This window comes from Poromitra crassiceps (assembly GCF_964638095.1).
Source record: "Poromitra crassiceps genome assembly, chromosome: 9".
Taxonomy (NCBI): Eukaryota; Metazoa; Chordata; class Actinopteri; order Beryciformes; family Melamphaidae; genus Poromitra; species Poromitra crassiceps.
Window position 1 is genome coordinate 51,961,940 of NC_139630.1, and position 12,568 is coordinate 51,974,507.

At 42.8% G+C, this 12,568-nt stretch overlaps 1 protein-coding gene across 1 annotated transcript in view; it reads left to right on the forward strand.

Moving 5' to 3' along the window:
- The first annotated feature begins 221 nt into the window (after positions 1–221).
- Positions 222–12,568, forward strand: part of sh3bgrl2 (SH3 domain binding glutamate-rich protein like 2) — a 12,514-nt gene continuing 167 nt past the window's right edge. The window contains exons 1-4 of the mRNA XM_083642627.1: positions 222–335; positions 7,799–7,984; positions 8,818–8,898; positions 12,062–12,568. The exon at positions 12,062–12,568 is cut by the window's right edge and continues 167 nt beyond it. Coding sequence (XP_083498753.1) covers positions 291–335; positions 7,799–7,984; positions 8,818–8,898; positions 12,062–12,076 — 327 coding nt within the window. The 5' untranslated portion in view covers positions 222–290 and the 3' untranslated portion in view covers positions 12,077–12,568. The remainder of the gene's footprint in view (positions 336–7,798; positions 7,985–8,817; positions 8,899–12,061) is intronic.

The window sequence follows — 12,568 nt, forward strand, 5'->3', positions numbered from 1 at the left end:
ATTTTCCCTGTCTATTTGGATTTTATTTTGAAAGTTATAAGCGGAAGTAAAGGTTATTCTCCGTGACTTGACACTGGAGAGGAGCGCTGAGTGAGCGCAGCACGCAGCAGTCGTGCACGCTGAATTATCATGGCTCAGTATAAATATTGGAGACGCGCCTCTGCTCTCATCTAACAGTTCCAGGCGCAGGCGATCCAGAGTCGTTATTTTGATAATAAACGGTTTCTGAGGTGGGACTCGATCAGCATTCCCAGAGAGTTTGTTTGTCGTCCCCGACATTTGGGATTAAAATGGTCATCAAGGTTTACATCGCCTCCTCGACTGGCTCTGTGGCGGTGAGTATTTATTGATCTTATGAAGATGAGTGCTTTATCGCATTTGCTTGCACGTTAAGAGGGAATGCATAATACAAAGTCAATGTCATGTGGAAGGTTGCTATAGCCCAGGGATAGCGGAACGCATCTGAACTTGGGGGGGCCGGGGGGCGTGTCGGGGGGGGCATGTCCCCCCGTCGGGGGGGCGAGTCCCCCCCGAATCTCGGCAGCGCCGAAGAAAATTTTATGTTTTTTGGACTTTTATCCATATTTAGAAGAATATTTAATTTTAAATTAACATTAGGATTATACTGTTGTGATGTCATTATTCAGGATCTTCTCCTTTTCTATTATTAGTATTAGTATTAATATTAAATACTGAGTATCTCATGAAAAACTATTAATATTGCATCTTTTGTGTTTAGCTCCGTCTCACAGCAGGCCCGGCTCCAGAACCAAATTACAGAGGGGGCCTGCCCCTAGCTTGGGGGGGCCAAGGGGGGTCCGGGGGGATTCTCCCCCGGAAGAAGATTTTGTACATTTTAAAGTAAAATTCGTCAAACTGGTGCATTTGAGAGCAAAAGGAAGAGGCTAAATCTATGAGGAACTACACACATCTCTAATGTGTTGTGACTTTACAAATAGGCCTAAACAATTAATATTAAATGTATTTACACATTGTGCACAAATTGCATTCATTGTGACAAATTTACAATAGTTAATTAATATCCAGCCAGAATCATTGCAAATGGAGGTTCAAAGTAACAGTTAGCAATAGCATTCAGTTAATCAATGCCTAATGACAGCCAGATTCTGTTTTAAACTTTAAAACAGAAAAACGGAAAAACGTTTTTAGCACACACAAAAAAAAAAAAAAAATTTGAATGGGGGGGGCCAGTTTAGGGAATGGGGGGGCCCGGCCCGGTCAGGCCCCCCTCCAACGCCGGGCCTGTCTCACAGCATTGTAACATTGTAGTGCAGCAAGAAAGGAAAACTACTGTAAACATTTGAACCACATTTCTTGTTTAGAACCTATAGCTAGCAACATCGCCATCTCCTGAAAAACATTAATATTGCACCTTTCTTGTGGCTACATCACAGCATCTACTGAAAAACATTTATAGTGGATCTGACTTGTTTAGTTCACTTTAGATTCACATCACATCTGAAAAACAACCAGTCGAGTGTAATAAGTAAATGAGGTTTAATGTAAAAAAAAAAAAAAAAAAATCTAAAAAAAAAAAAAAAAAAAATTTTTTTTTTTTTTTTTTTTGGGAACTGAAAAGTACCCGGGCCGCGGCCCGGGTGGCCCGGGCGGTTCCGCGATCCCTGCTATAGCCTACCTGCGCAAGGAACTACAAAGCAAAATGTTGATTGATGTAGGCTAGAGCGCGCCTATGGCTTGGGGGCTACTACACAAACATCAAAAGTACCCAGGCTACGCCCCAGCATCGTTCATTTAACATAGTTATAGGTAGGCTACTCATTTATTCTACAAACAAATGATTTCAAACCATTCCGTTGGCTTTTCAGCACAGTTCTTTATAGGCTACCCATGGTATACCCCATCTGTCTGGTACGAGGCCACTGTCCATGATAGAATCATCTTGAAAGCAAAGGGGGTAGGCATTTCAAATCCAAATTTGAATAGCTCACAGATATTGTATAGCCTACTACAGTAGATTAGGCTAGCCTACCTACATCTTGCAGAGTCATGCTTTCAAAGTAGAGAAGCTGAATAGCCCTAAACCTGCTGTAGGCCTACTTAAAAAATATCACCTTCTCATGCAGAGCAAAGTGCATGTTTTAGTGCATGGCAAACAAGCAATGATTCGTCCATCTGCGCTCAACCAGGATATCTATTCTTAATGCCTGTATATGCTGCTCTCTATATAGCCCCATTTGTTCCCTCGTCCATCGCCTCTGGTTCTGGGATTCGGTCACACAGCGTAGCGCTCCATGCTGTGCCTACTAAGGGGATGAAGCGGTTTCTTACCCGTTTCCAACATCGTATCGCAGATATGAAGATATTCTATTCCTCTTAAGCCCCCACACACATGATCCGCGGTAAAACAGCTCTGCGCCTGCTGTCTCGTTGTTTCCTATGGGGGGAGCGATGCCTCCCAACTATGTGGCAGCGCTACACTTCGTCGTAGCGTACCGCTCAAATCTGCGCTCAAAGTTCAAATTGTTTCAACTTTGACCTACTTACCGCGGCGCTGACCTTTCTCCGCTCTACCTGGCGGTGAGAGAATAGAAGATGGCTCATCGTGTGGAGGCAGCTTTACGGATGTCGGTAGTTTGTCCGGAGGTGTTAAAATGATATTCCGCTGTGAAACAACCGTTTTAAATCCGGTATTTCGAAAGCCAGGTGCCGAATTTACAGCAGAGTGTGTTTGATATATTACTATCACGGTGCTCTGCTTGCACGCGGCGAGCAAACAACTTGCCGTCACACGAATACGGCGACGCAGTGAACAATTCCAGCACACCCTGGGAAGCAAAACGCCTCATGAAATGCTCAAACTCCCAACGTTCCTCTCGGCACTCTGTCCTAAATTCGGCACAGGCTGTCGAAAGACTGGATTTAAATGGTTGTTTTATTGCAGAATATCATTTTAACACCTCAGGACAAACTGTTATCCGTAAGAGGAGGAATATAATATCTTAAAATCTGCGATACGACGTCGGGAACGGGTAAGAAACCCTTTTCTCCCCTTGGTACCTCACATGACAGAGAGCAACACTGGACCGAGTACCAGAGCCAGAGGTGATGCACGAGGGGAGAAATGGGGCTAGTCTCTCTACAGAAAGCTTCCTATGAATGAGCAGCAGTTTCTGATCGGCAGTTCAGTTCCCTCCAATTAGAGATTAGAAAATATAAGGGTGTAACACAAACACACATAGCCTACACATGCACTTACACACCTGACATTCCCAACACAGATGGGTGACAAGCTCTCTTTTCATTAAAACTGATTGATATAAGTATCCTTGTTTGGATGGGACATTTGTGTGCCACAGAGAAAGAAAGCCTAGCTGATGTTATAGAGGACATGAGCAGATAATCGCCAAACAAAACTCTTGAGTGAATGCTTAAAGTCTTAGGTAATGGGACACATGAGTAATAGTATATTTATGTTAGCGTGCTCCGTTTCTGGAATAGGGCAACACAATCTTTTAAGTGTTTACAAAGGAGTTATTTTTAACCCTATGACACATACGTCGTTCACACACACACACACGCACACACACGCATGCATGCATGCACACACGCACACAAGGAGATTTCTGGACACTTGAATAAGCCTATAGCATTGGGGTCAGCGTTGTTGTGAGTGTTGAGCTCATGTGAATGTAATTTGCTCTGAATTGCATTAGAGGCGACTGATTAAAGAAGAGTGATGGGAAGTGACACCATAACCTCATCTGATTAATTACTGCAAACTGACTTGTGCTGGGGGGGTGAGAGCCAAAGGAGGAGTGAGAGAGATTGGGTGTGAGAGATGTGAGTAAGAAAAGAGAGTGAGGTAAGGTGAATTTCCTACTAGCGTGTAAATCAAATGCCCAGAACGAATAAAGTGCAAAATAGTCCCCTCTCTGAAAGGATCAAGTTGCCCTAGTTGGGGAAACCTTTTCCTTTTTGGTCATCTTTGTGTGCATGTTAGCATCTTAGCACAGCAGATATTAAGAAGCGTCATCACTACATCTGAGAGAAATCCGTGCCTCCTTCCATTTGAACACATCCACCTTCCTCAGTGGTGATTTGGAACGTATCCTCCACCTTTTGACATCGATGTTTAATCCTTGGACTTTTCTTTTTACTACCATCGAAATGATCTATGGACCCTTTCACTGCCTTAGAGGGGGGTTTGGAGGTACTTAGATTATGGGTTGATTATATTACATATATATTGAATTACATGATGCAGCCTAGCTCCAGATGTGCTTGCATGTTAGGGCTGGGCGATAGGACTTCAAATCAATATCACGATGATTTCAAACTTTTTCCTTGATTACGATTAATGAATCATCATTTATTTGATACTCCCTTTTTTAAACACAGCCCTCATAGGTCTCTGACAAGGTCTGTAGGCTACTTAACTGTACTGTATTGTTTGTTGGCTGTGTTTTCGCTCGTGACATCCTCCATGCCGACAGCTTCGCTAATTTTGGGAAAGTATTAACTAAATCAACATTAATTAATTTAATTAATTAATTAATTGACATGATCAAGATTAAGTCAGTTAAAGGTTCCAAATGTCGGGTTTCGATATATTTTCGGTTAATTACCCCCAGCCCGATTGCATGTCTCTCTTGTTATATTGACATTCAGGATAATGCCCCCCCCCCCCCCCTCCCCCACACACACACACACACACAGACTCAGAGAGGAAAGCTAAATCTAGCTAGGTCCTTCCCTGTGCGCACACTTTCACTCACAGTCAGCAGGGGAAGCTCTTTCATTATTTAGTTAACATGCTGCTGCCCTTTCAGCTCAGAAGAAGACCATGTCATTTCTACTGGAGAAAAGCAATGTGCCATATACACATGCATACATACATAGTGATGCTTCTAATATGATTGTTTAACCTTTGACCTGAACAAATCAGCCTTTAGAGAGACAATTTCACAGTTAATATCCCCCACAGTTCATTTACCGCTTGTGGTGGCTATTAAGTTTGTTTTACAGCTGCACACTGAGGTAGCATGTTTCAAAGACACAATAGATTTCTTGTGTGTGTGTGTGTGTGTGTGTGTGTGTGTGTGTGTGTGTGTGTGTGTGTGTGTGTGTGTGTGTGTGTGTGTGTGTGTGGGTGTGGGTGTGGGTGTGTGTGTCTGGCTCTGTAACTGATTGTCCAGAACAATCCCTTTTTTGTCACTCCCATTTAAGGCTAGACAATAGCTCCATTGTGGTCCTCACCATCCTTAAAATAATGTACGCACAGTACATACCCCCCCCCCCCCCCCCGCACACACACACACACACACAATAAATTCCCATCTGTCTTTTTCATCTCGACAATACAGAATTCCTGGGGAGAGAGATTTTTGGGGCAAAATCCAGAAAGCAAGTAATATTTAACCGTACAAGACAAGTCTGTTTATATTCATTCACACTCCCTTGCTCTTGAATTGTAATGAGTCGTCGGCTCTTTGTGATATTAATGAATGCTCAAACATACAATTGCTAGAATCTGTGTCACCACAGATCAATTGGAATACATTATTTCTCACAATGGATGATCACAATGGTTGCAAAGTAGAATTCTGAGTGGATGTTGTAACAAATGGAATCCACGAATGAATTATTATAGAATGGATGACGCTGACAATGTGAAATTATTTGAGTGTTGGAAATGCTTTAATTATCGGTGAATGAACAAAAAAAAAAAACATATTAATGAGCTTTGACCAAAATGATTATAATTATTATTCAATGAATTATTATATTAAGTCCTTTCAAACAAAACATAGAGAAGAAGGAAAACTTCGGTAATGTACTCCACAGCTGTGTGTGTGCGCGAGTGTGTGTGTGTGTGTGTGTGTGTGTGTGTGTGTGTGTGTGTGTGTGTGTGTGTGTGTGTGTGTGCACGCGCACGCGCAACATACTGTGGGAGTTTTCTATCGTCCTTTCTAAGATTAGCCTTGTTTTTTCCCCCTCAAACTCGTGCACACGGTCACACGATTTCACCCACACACAAACAAGGGGCCTGTTGCAGCCATCCCAAGACCACAGCTGGGAAAGTTCAAGGGTGGGGTTCCATCTTAAATCAATTCCCTCCCCGCGATGGTCTCAGACAAAGAAAAAAAAAAAGTTTCTCAATTGCGAGTCCATTGAGGGACATTTCCGGACATATTTTTGTCTTGGGAAGGACACTTGGGAAGGAGATCCATGAATTCATCCATACTGTAGGCATACAGAGTACAGTACAGTACAATAACACGTGTTGTGGCCAACCTCCCATTCTGACTATAGACTGGATAATGATTGCACTAGGCCTACATGACGACATCTAACCTCCCAATCATACAAAGTTACAGTATATCCCACCCAGCCTTTAAGTGCACAGTTGAATGTGCCACTCCTAACATCTCATGCAGTATATTGACTTAAGACAAGATTAAAGGTGCAGGAAAAGGATGCCAGCTCTCCAATTTCAAATCTAAGCTCCCACAATAATCAATGATCCCTCTTAATGTCCCCATTACCATCAGACACAGAGAGATCATGCAGTATATTGAACAGTGTGTGTTTGTGTGAGGGTGTTATTACATATGAGTGTGTGTGTGTGTGTGTGTGTGTGTGTGTGTGTGTGTGTGTGTGTTATTACATATGAGAGTGTGTGTGTGTGTGTGTGTGTGTGTGTGTGTGTGTGAGGGTGTTATTACATATGAGAGTGTGTGAGGGTGTTGTTACATATGAGAGTGTGTGTGTACGAGAGTGAATCTGCCTGGTTGGGTTAGTGTCACCTTACCGTTCCCGCTCATTCTGGACTATTAAACACCCGACCCCTTGACCAAGACCAGTGTACAGAGATAGAGGGATGTCATGCGCACACACACACACACACACACACACACACACACACACACACACACACACACACACACACACACACACACACACACACACACACACACACACACAGTTTCTTTGAGATAAAGCATGAGAGGGCCATTGACATACAGGGCTGTCAAAATTGTCCCAAAATCATATTTGAATATTCCCTCTAAGCAAATCATATTTGTTCGAATATATTTGAATACTAAAAAAAATATATATATACTTTTTTTTTTGCGTGCGTGCAAACCAATACAACCAAAGAGCTTATATAACTACTTTGTATATTTATATTATTTGAACATTAAAAAAAAAGTCAACATAAACATTGTTTCCCCCCCCCCCACATTTATTCAGTCAGTACTAATACAGTAGTAGCCTACTAGTAGTAGCCTTGAAATGTTTTTAAATAACCAGGCAAACGATGTATGTTTTTATGTTGCCCTCTTGGTCAGGTTTTTTTTACCTGGTTAAATGTTATATATATATATATATATATATATATATATATATATATATATATATATATATATATATATATATATATATTCGAATATTACTTTTCATATTCCAATATTCTTTTAATCTTTATATTCAAATATATATTCGAATATAGAATATTCTTTTGACAGCCCTGTTGACATAGCTGTGTTCTTCTATAACCAATAGTCTGAACTATTTTTAAACATTTAAAGGGACAAAGTCCAAACTGTACCTCCAGTCAGATAGATAGAAGCGATTACTGTTGCAAAGTGCTGTATCTTGGTCATTGAGTTCATCCTTATCCTTGAGCTCTAACATCCCCTCTCTCCCCCCCCCTCCTTGACCTTCTCTCCACCTCTCCTAAACCCTACACTCAAGTCAACTCTTCTCTTCTCTCCTTCATTCCTTCCTTGTCCACTCCTTTCTCCTCCTCCAGGTCAAGAAGCATCAGCAGGCGGTGGTGGGCTTCCTGGAGGCCAATCGAATCAGCTTCCAGGAAGTGGACATCACCATGCTGGAGGAGCAGAGGCTCTGGATGTACCGCAACATCCCCAAGGACAAGCAGCCGGAGAAGGGCAACCCTCTGCCACCACGGATCTTCAATGAAGATCGCTACTGTGGGGTATGGTGGATGGATATCGGGGTGTTTAGTCTGTCATGACCAGTGTTAGCCTTTGTTACGCAGCCTTGTACATACTAGGGTCGAGTACCAAAACCCGGTACCCCACTATCGTACCGATACCTTTACAACTGGTACTAAAATTACCGTGTTGCAAGTGCGACATATGCCAAATATCCCCCCTCACCCCTGGTGCTCCGAAAAACCGGTGTCATTATAATTTGGAGCACGGCACTTCAAATCTTCTAAAAAATAAATGAATCAATTAATCAATTTAAAAAAGTATCAATTATTCAGCCACCGTTGAGGCACCGTATCGGAAAATACGAAACAATACCCATCCCTACTCGTACAGATCTTGAGTGTTCTGTCCTAGCATTTTTTGCACATTTGATCTTGGAGAGTACATTGTGCATGTGTTGGGTTTGTACCAATTGTTCTGCACAAGGTAATGCTGATAATGCCAAAACGTACTTTACACCAATGCATGTTATAGCTACTATTGTGCTAGATATGTTTGTCGATGAGTTTGATCAGTTACAGTTTGCCAGTTCATGTCCTCCGCTGAGATTGCATGCTAGCTACACGCTAATCCTGTCGTAATCCACTTGGCGGGTGGGACAGATTATCTGCTCGGCCTGCCCTCACTCTCTCTGGCCAAGAAGGTAATCCAACATCCTGACAGACGCCTGAGTGAGGCGGTCAGTGACTGACACATTCAAAGCCGCAGTGGGACGATGTTCGTCTCTGGACAGGGATGTTTACAACGATCTTTCAAACTCGTAGGGGTTATGTAACACGGCGCATCTCTCTATTTTTTGTCTTTCCCCCCTCAGGACTATGAAGATTTCTTCCTGTCAAAGGAGAACAACACTGTGTTTGCATTCCTGGGTCTCGGTTCCAAACCCTCAGTTAAAGTAAGGGGAAGTGCACATGTGTGGCTTTGTGACGCGCGCGCGCACGCGCACACACACACACGCACACGCACACACACACACACACACACACGTACAAACACACTACTCTGCACTGTCTCACGGGCATAAATCATACAGCCTCAACTCTGTCCTACCATTTATCTATGTTGCTGGATCAGCAGCACAAGCGTCTGCAAAGACGGAAAGACGGAAATATTCCGTTTATGTGTGATTGATTGGTTTTTGCAGGTCAGCTTGTCCTGAAGCAAACTAGACATAACCGCCTCGTGGTTGTATGCCTCTGCCAACACAGCCCCTAGTTCCACCCATTCCCCTACCCCACCACCCCCGCACCCCGACTCTCTATGACGTCCTATCCCTAGCTACGGCCCATTTTCCCTAGCCCCGCCCCCTTACTGATCACCCCCCCTCACTGCCCACATCCTCCGAACTAGCCACTCCCCCAACCCACCCCTCAAATCCTGACTCTATGACATTCTTATCCATAGCGATGGCCCATGCATTTTGGGATTCCTTGTAACTAAGTGCCTGTTTTGATCTTGGTTTTTTAATAATGCAGAATTATATAAACCATGGTATGATCCAGTTGTCTGGCAAACATCAGGGAAGCTAGTTTCCACGGATCACTAATGGATGGTTATTTGATTTCCCCTCAATTACATCCTCTGTCTGTCTCTGTTCTAGAGGCTGATTGGGTAACTCGGTTAACACAGATTTGATTGTCGACCAGCTATTATTTTGCCTGCAGAAAGTTTCAGGATCAGCTTGGCCAAGTAACACATACAAGGAATCTGACTTTGGTTAAAAGCCCTAGCTCCTGGTTCTTACGTTCATATACCGGTCCATAACCTTCCGCACAAACCTCCATACCACGCTAAAACATTTACACACACATGTATATTATGTATGCATATACAACGACATCAGAATCTTAAATCTGAGATGTGAGCGTCATGATTAGCAGTGACACCTGGCTACATAAAGTTACGCAAGGATTTTCAAACATAGATGCATTAAAGTCCGTGTAGATTCAAGACTCTTATGCACGACATTGAAAACATACACACAGTCTTTCCTTCAGATTTATAAAACCACATGGTGTGAGCACGGATGCATTGTTCCGTTTTATGAATCGCAACCCATTGTGAAACTGCGGACGTGTATGAGTCACTTCCACAATTAGCCATAAACGGATGTCAACAGACTCCTGTTTAACGGTTTAGACATGTCATCATCAGGAGAATCAGATGTTCATAGGGTTCCGAGCTCCCAGCTTCACCAGCCTGGCTTTGACCTCATGAGGCACATAATTGGGGGGCAGTTTCCCCAGCATCAAGTTGTAAACAATGTGTTTGTCTGTTACGGGGATAACAGAATTAGGATGCAGCCGAAAAACCTGCGGTGTGTCCGTCCAATAGAGCAGGGATATTATCACACTCTTCTGCCTTGATGTTTAACATTCCTTGCCAGATCCTGGACAAGTCTCAAATTGAAGACGTAGTGGAACTTGGCTGGTGTGGGCAGCATTTTTGCCTTTTGTCTTCTTGAACGGTCTCTTCAGTCAGTCTCTGTGGGAGATCGTTTCTCCTACCACCCCCGGGTGAATCATGGCAGCCACTATCCTACTATCCTGCACATCCATAATAATGGTAAAGTCTCCTGGTTTGTCCAGACTGTACATGCCGCTCATTTCCATCATCTGGCGGACTATCTCGTTGGTGGTCTGATCTCCCCACTCATTCACGATAGCATGTAGATGTCATCAACAACTGGTCACTGATTACATTACATTACATTACATTACATTTACATTACGTCATTTAGCACTAAGACACTTTTGTCCAAAGCGACTTACAATATCACAATTTGTCAACAGAACAGAAAACAACTACCGGTATGCAACAAAATCAATGACAGCTAAGATATTTTGATAGACTAGCACCATGTAGGAAGTAGTTAGAGAAGGAATAAGTAACATGTAGCATTCGTTTTTGTTTTTTTGTTTTTTTTTTAATTGAAAAATGTTAGTTCAAGAAGGGCCCAGGTGTAGCCTGAAAAGGTGAGTTTTTAGTCTCCGCCGAAAGATTGGCAGTGATTCGGCCGTTCTGACCGAAGGGGCGAGCAAATTCCACCATTGCGACGCCAGGAACGAGAAGAGTCGCGATCGGGGCGAGCGACTTTTGAGCCCACGTAGCGGTGGAGGAGCGAGTGTCTAATAATATCATAAATCACCGATTAACAGACCTTGTGAGGTCATCAGTCATTATGTCATCAGTGTGACATCACACAAAAATGTGTGATGACAGGCATGAACAATGGACCCTTTTCATGGTGGCCATTTTGTGTTGAAAAGGCAGGACCAACACACAGGTGCAAGCAAAAACACTAATGAGAGTTTCCAACTTCCAGTCATGGAATTTGGAAACACTCATTAGTGTTCTGCTTGCACCTGTGTTGGTCATCACCTCATTCTGATTTGTGATTTTGGGCTAAGCTTAATTGTTTCCACGGTAACGTGCTTGACTTCTAATTTGATAGGTTTGTTATTAGAATGTAATCCATGAACCATTTTAGATTTAAAGCATAAACTATTTTCGTTGAACTATCAAGATTTTGCAAAAATATATATATATATATAGTTTTTATTACATTACATTTACATTACGTCATTTAGCAGACGCTTTTGTTTTGTCCAAAGCGACATACAATATCACAATTTGTCAAGAGTACAGAAAACCACTTTGCAACACAATCAATGACACCCAAGAAATTTTGATAGACTAGCACCATGTAGGAAGTAGTTTGAGAAGGAATAAGTAACATGTAGCATTTTATTTTTTAACAAAAAAAACTTTTTTTTTTTTTTTTTTTTACCTGACAACTTTTCGCGGACCCCCTGGCAAAGTGCCACGGACCCCCATTTGAGAACCACTGGTATAAAGCATGCACGCAGATACACACATTCACAAAGATTGTCAATGTAACATGAGACATGCACTAAACTGAATGTCAATAAAGATCACATATTCTGCTCTGTATTAGGATTTGGAGGACACGGGGACGGACTTCAAGAAGTGCAGATAGTATAATCGTGTTAATTGCTCCATGTCTAAATTGATATCCTTTTTTCTGATTCCTTCAGGATTCGGAGTCGTAGATCCTGCTGCTACGTCACGTCCAGGGATCCCTGGAACGGCGAGGACAAGGATCGCTGTCTTCCTCCTCTCCTCTGATGGTCCTGCTGAGATTCCCACCACGTTGCCAAACATCAGACCGAGCCAACGTCCCTGTGCACGACCTCCCCCGACCTTCAGAACATTCCACTGCTCCTTCTTCCACTTAAGCCTCCGACAGATGTCGAACTTCCAAGAGGCCACAGAGACTAAATGGCAGAAGGGCTTCATAACTTCGCAGCAACGGACAATGACAAATGCACAAGTGTGTTCCGTTTTCCTTTTCGATACTGTATGATTGCAAGCACTGTGTCACAATGGAGTAGCACGTAAAGTAGAAGGACATGTAGCAGCTTTTGGATCAGTAGAGCAACCAGTTAGGGACCATCTGCAATGCGAAATATGCTGATGCAATATGTAGCACAAGCTGCATCAAGACACGTGTGTGTGCCTGAGTGTGAGTGAGTGAGTGAGTG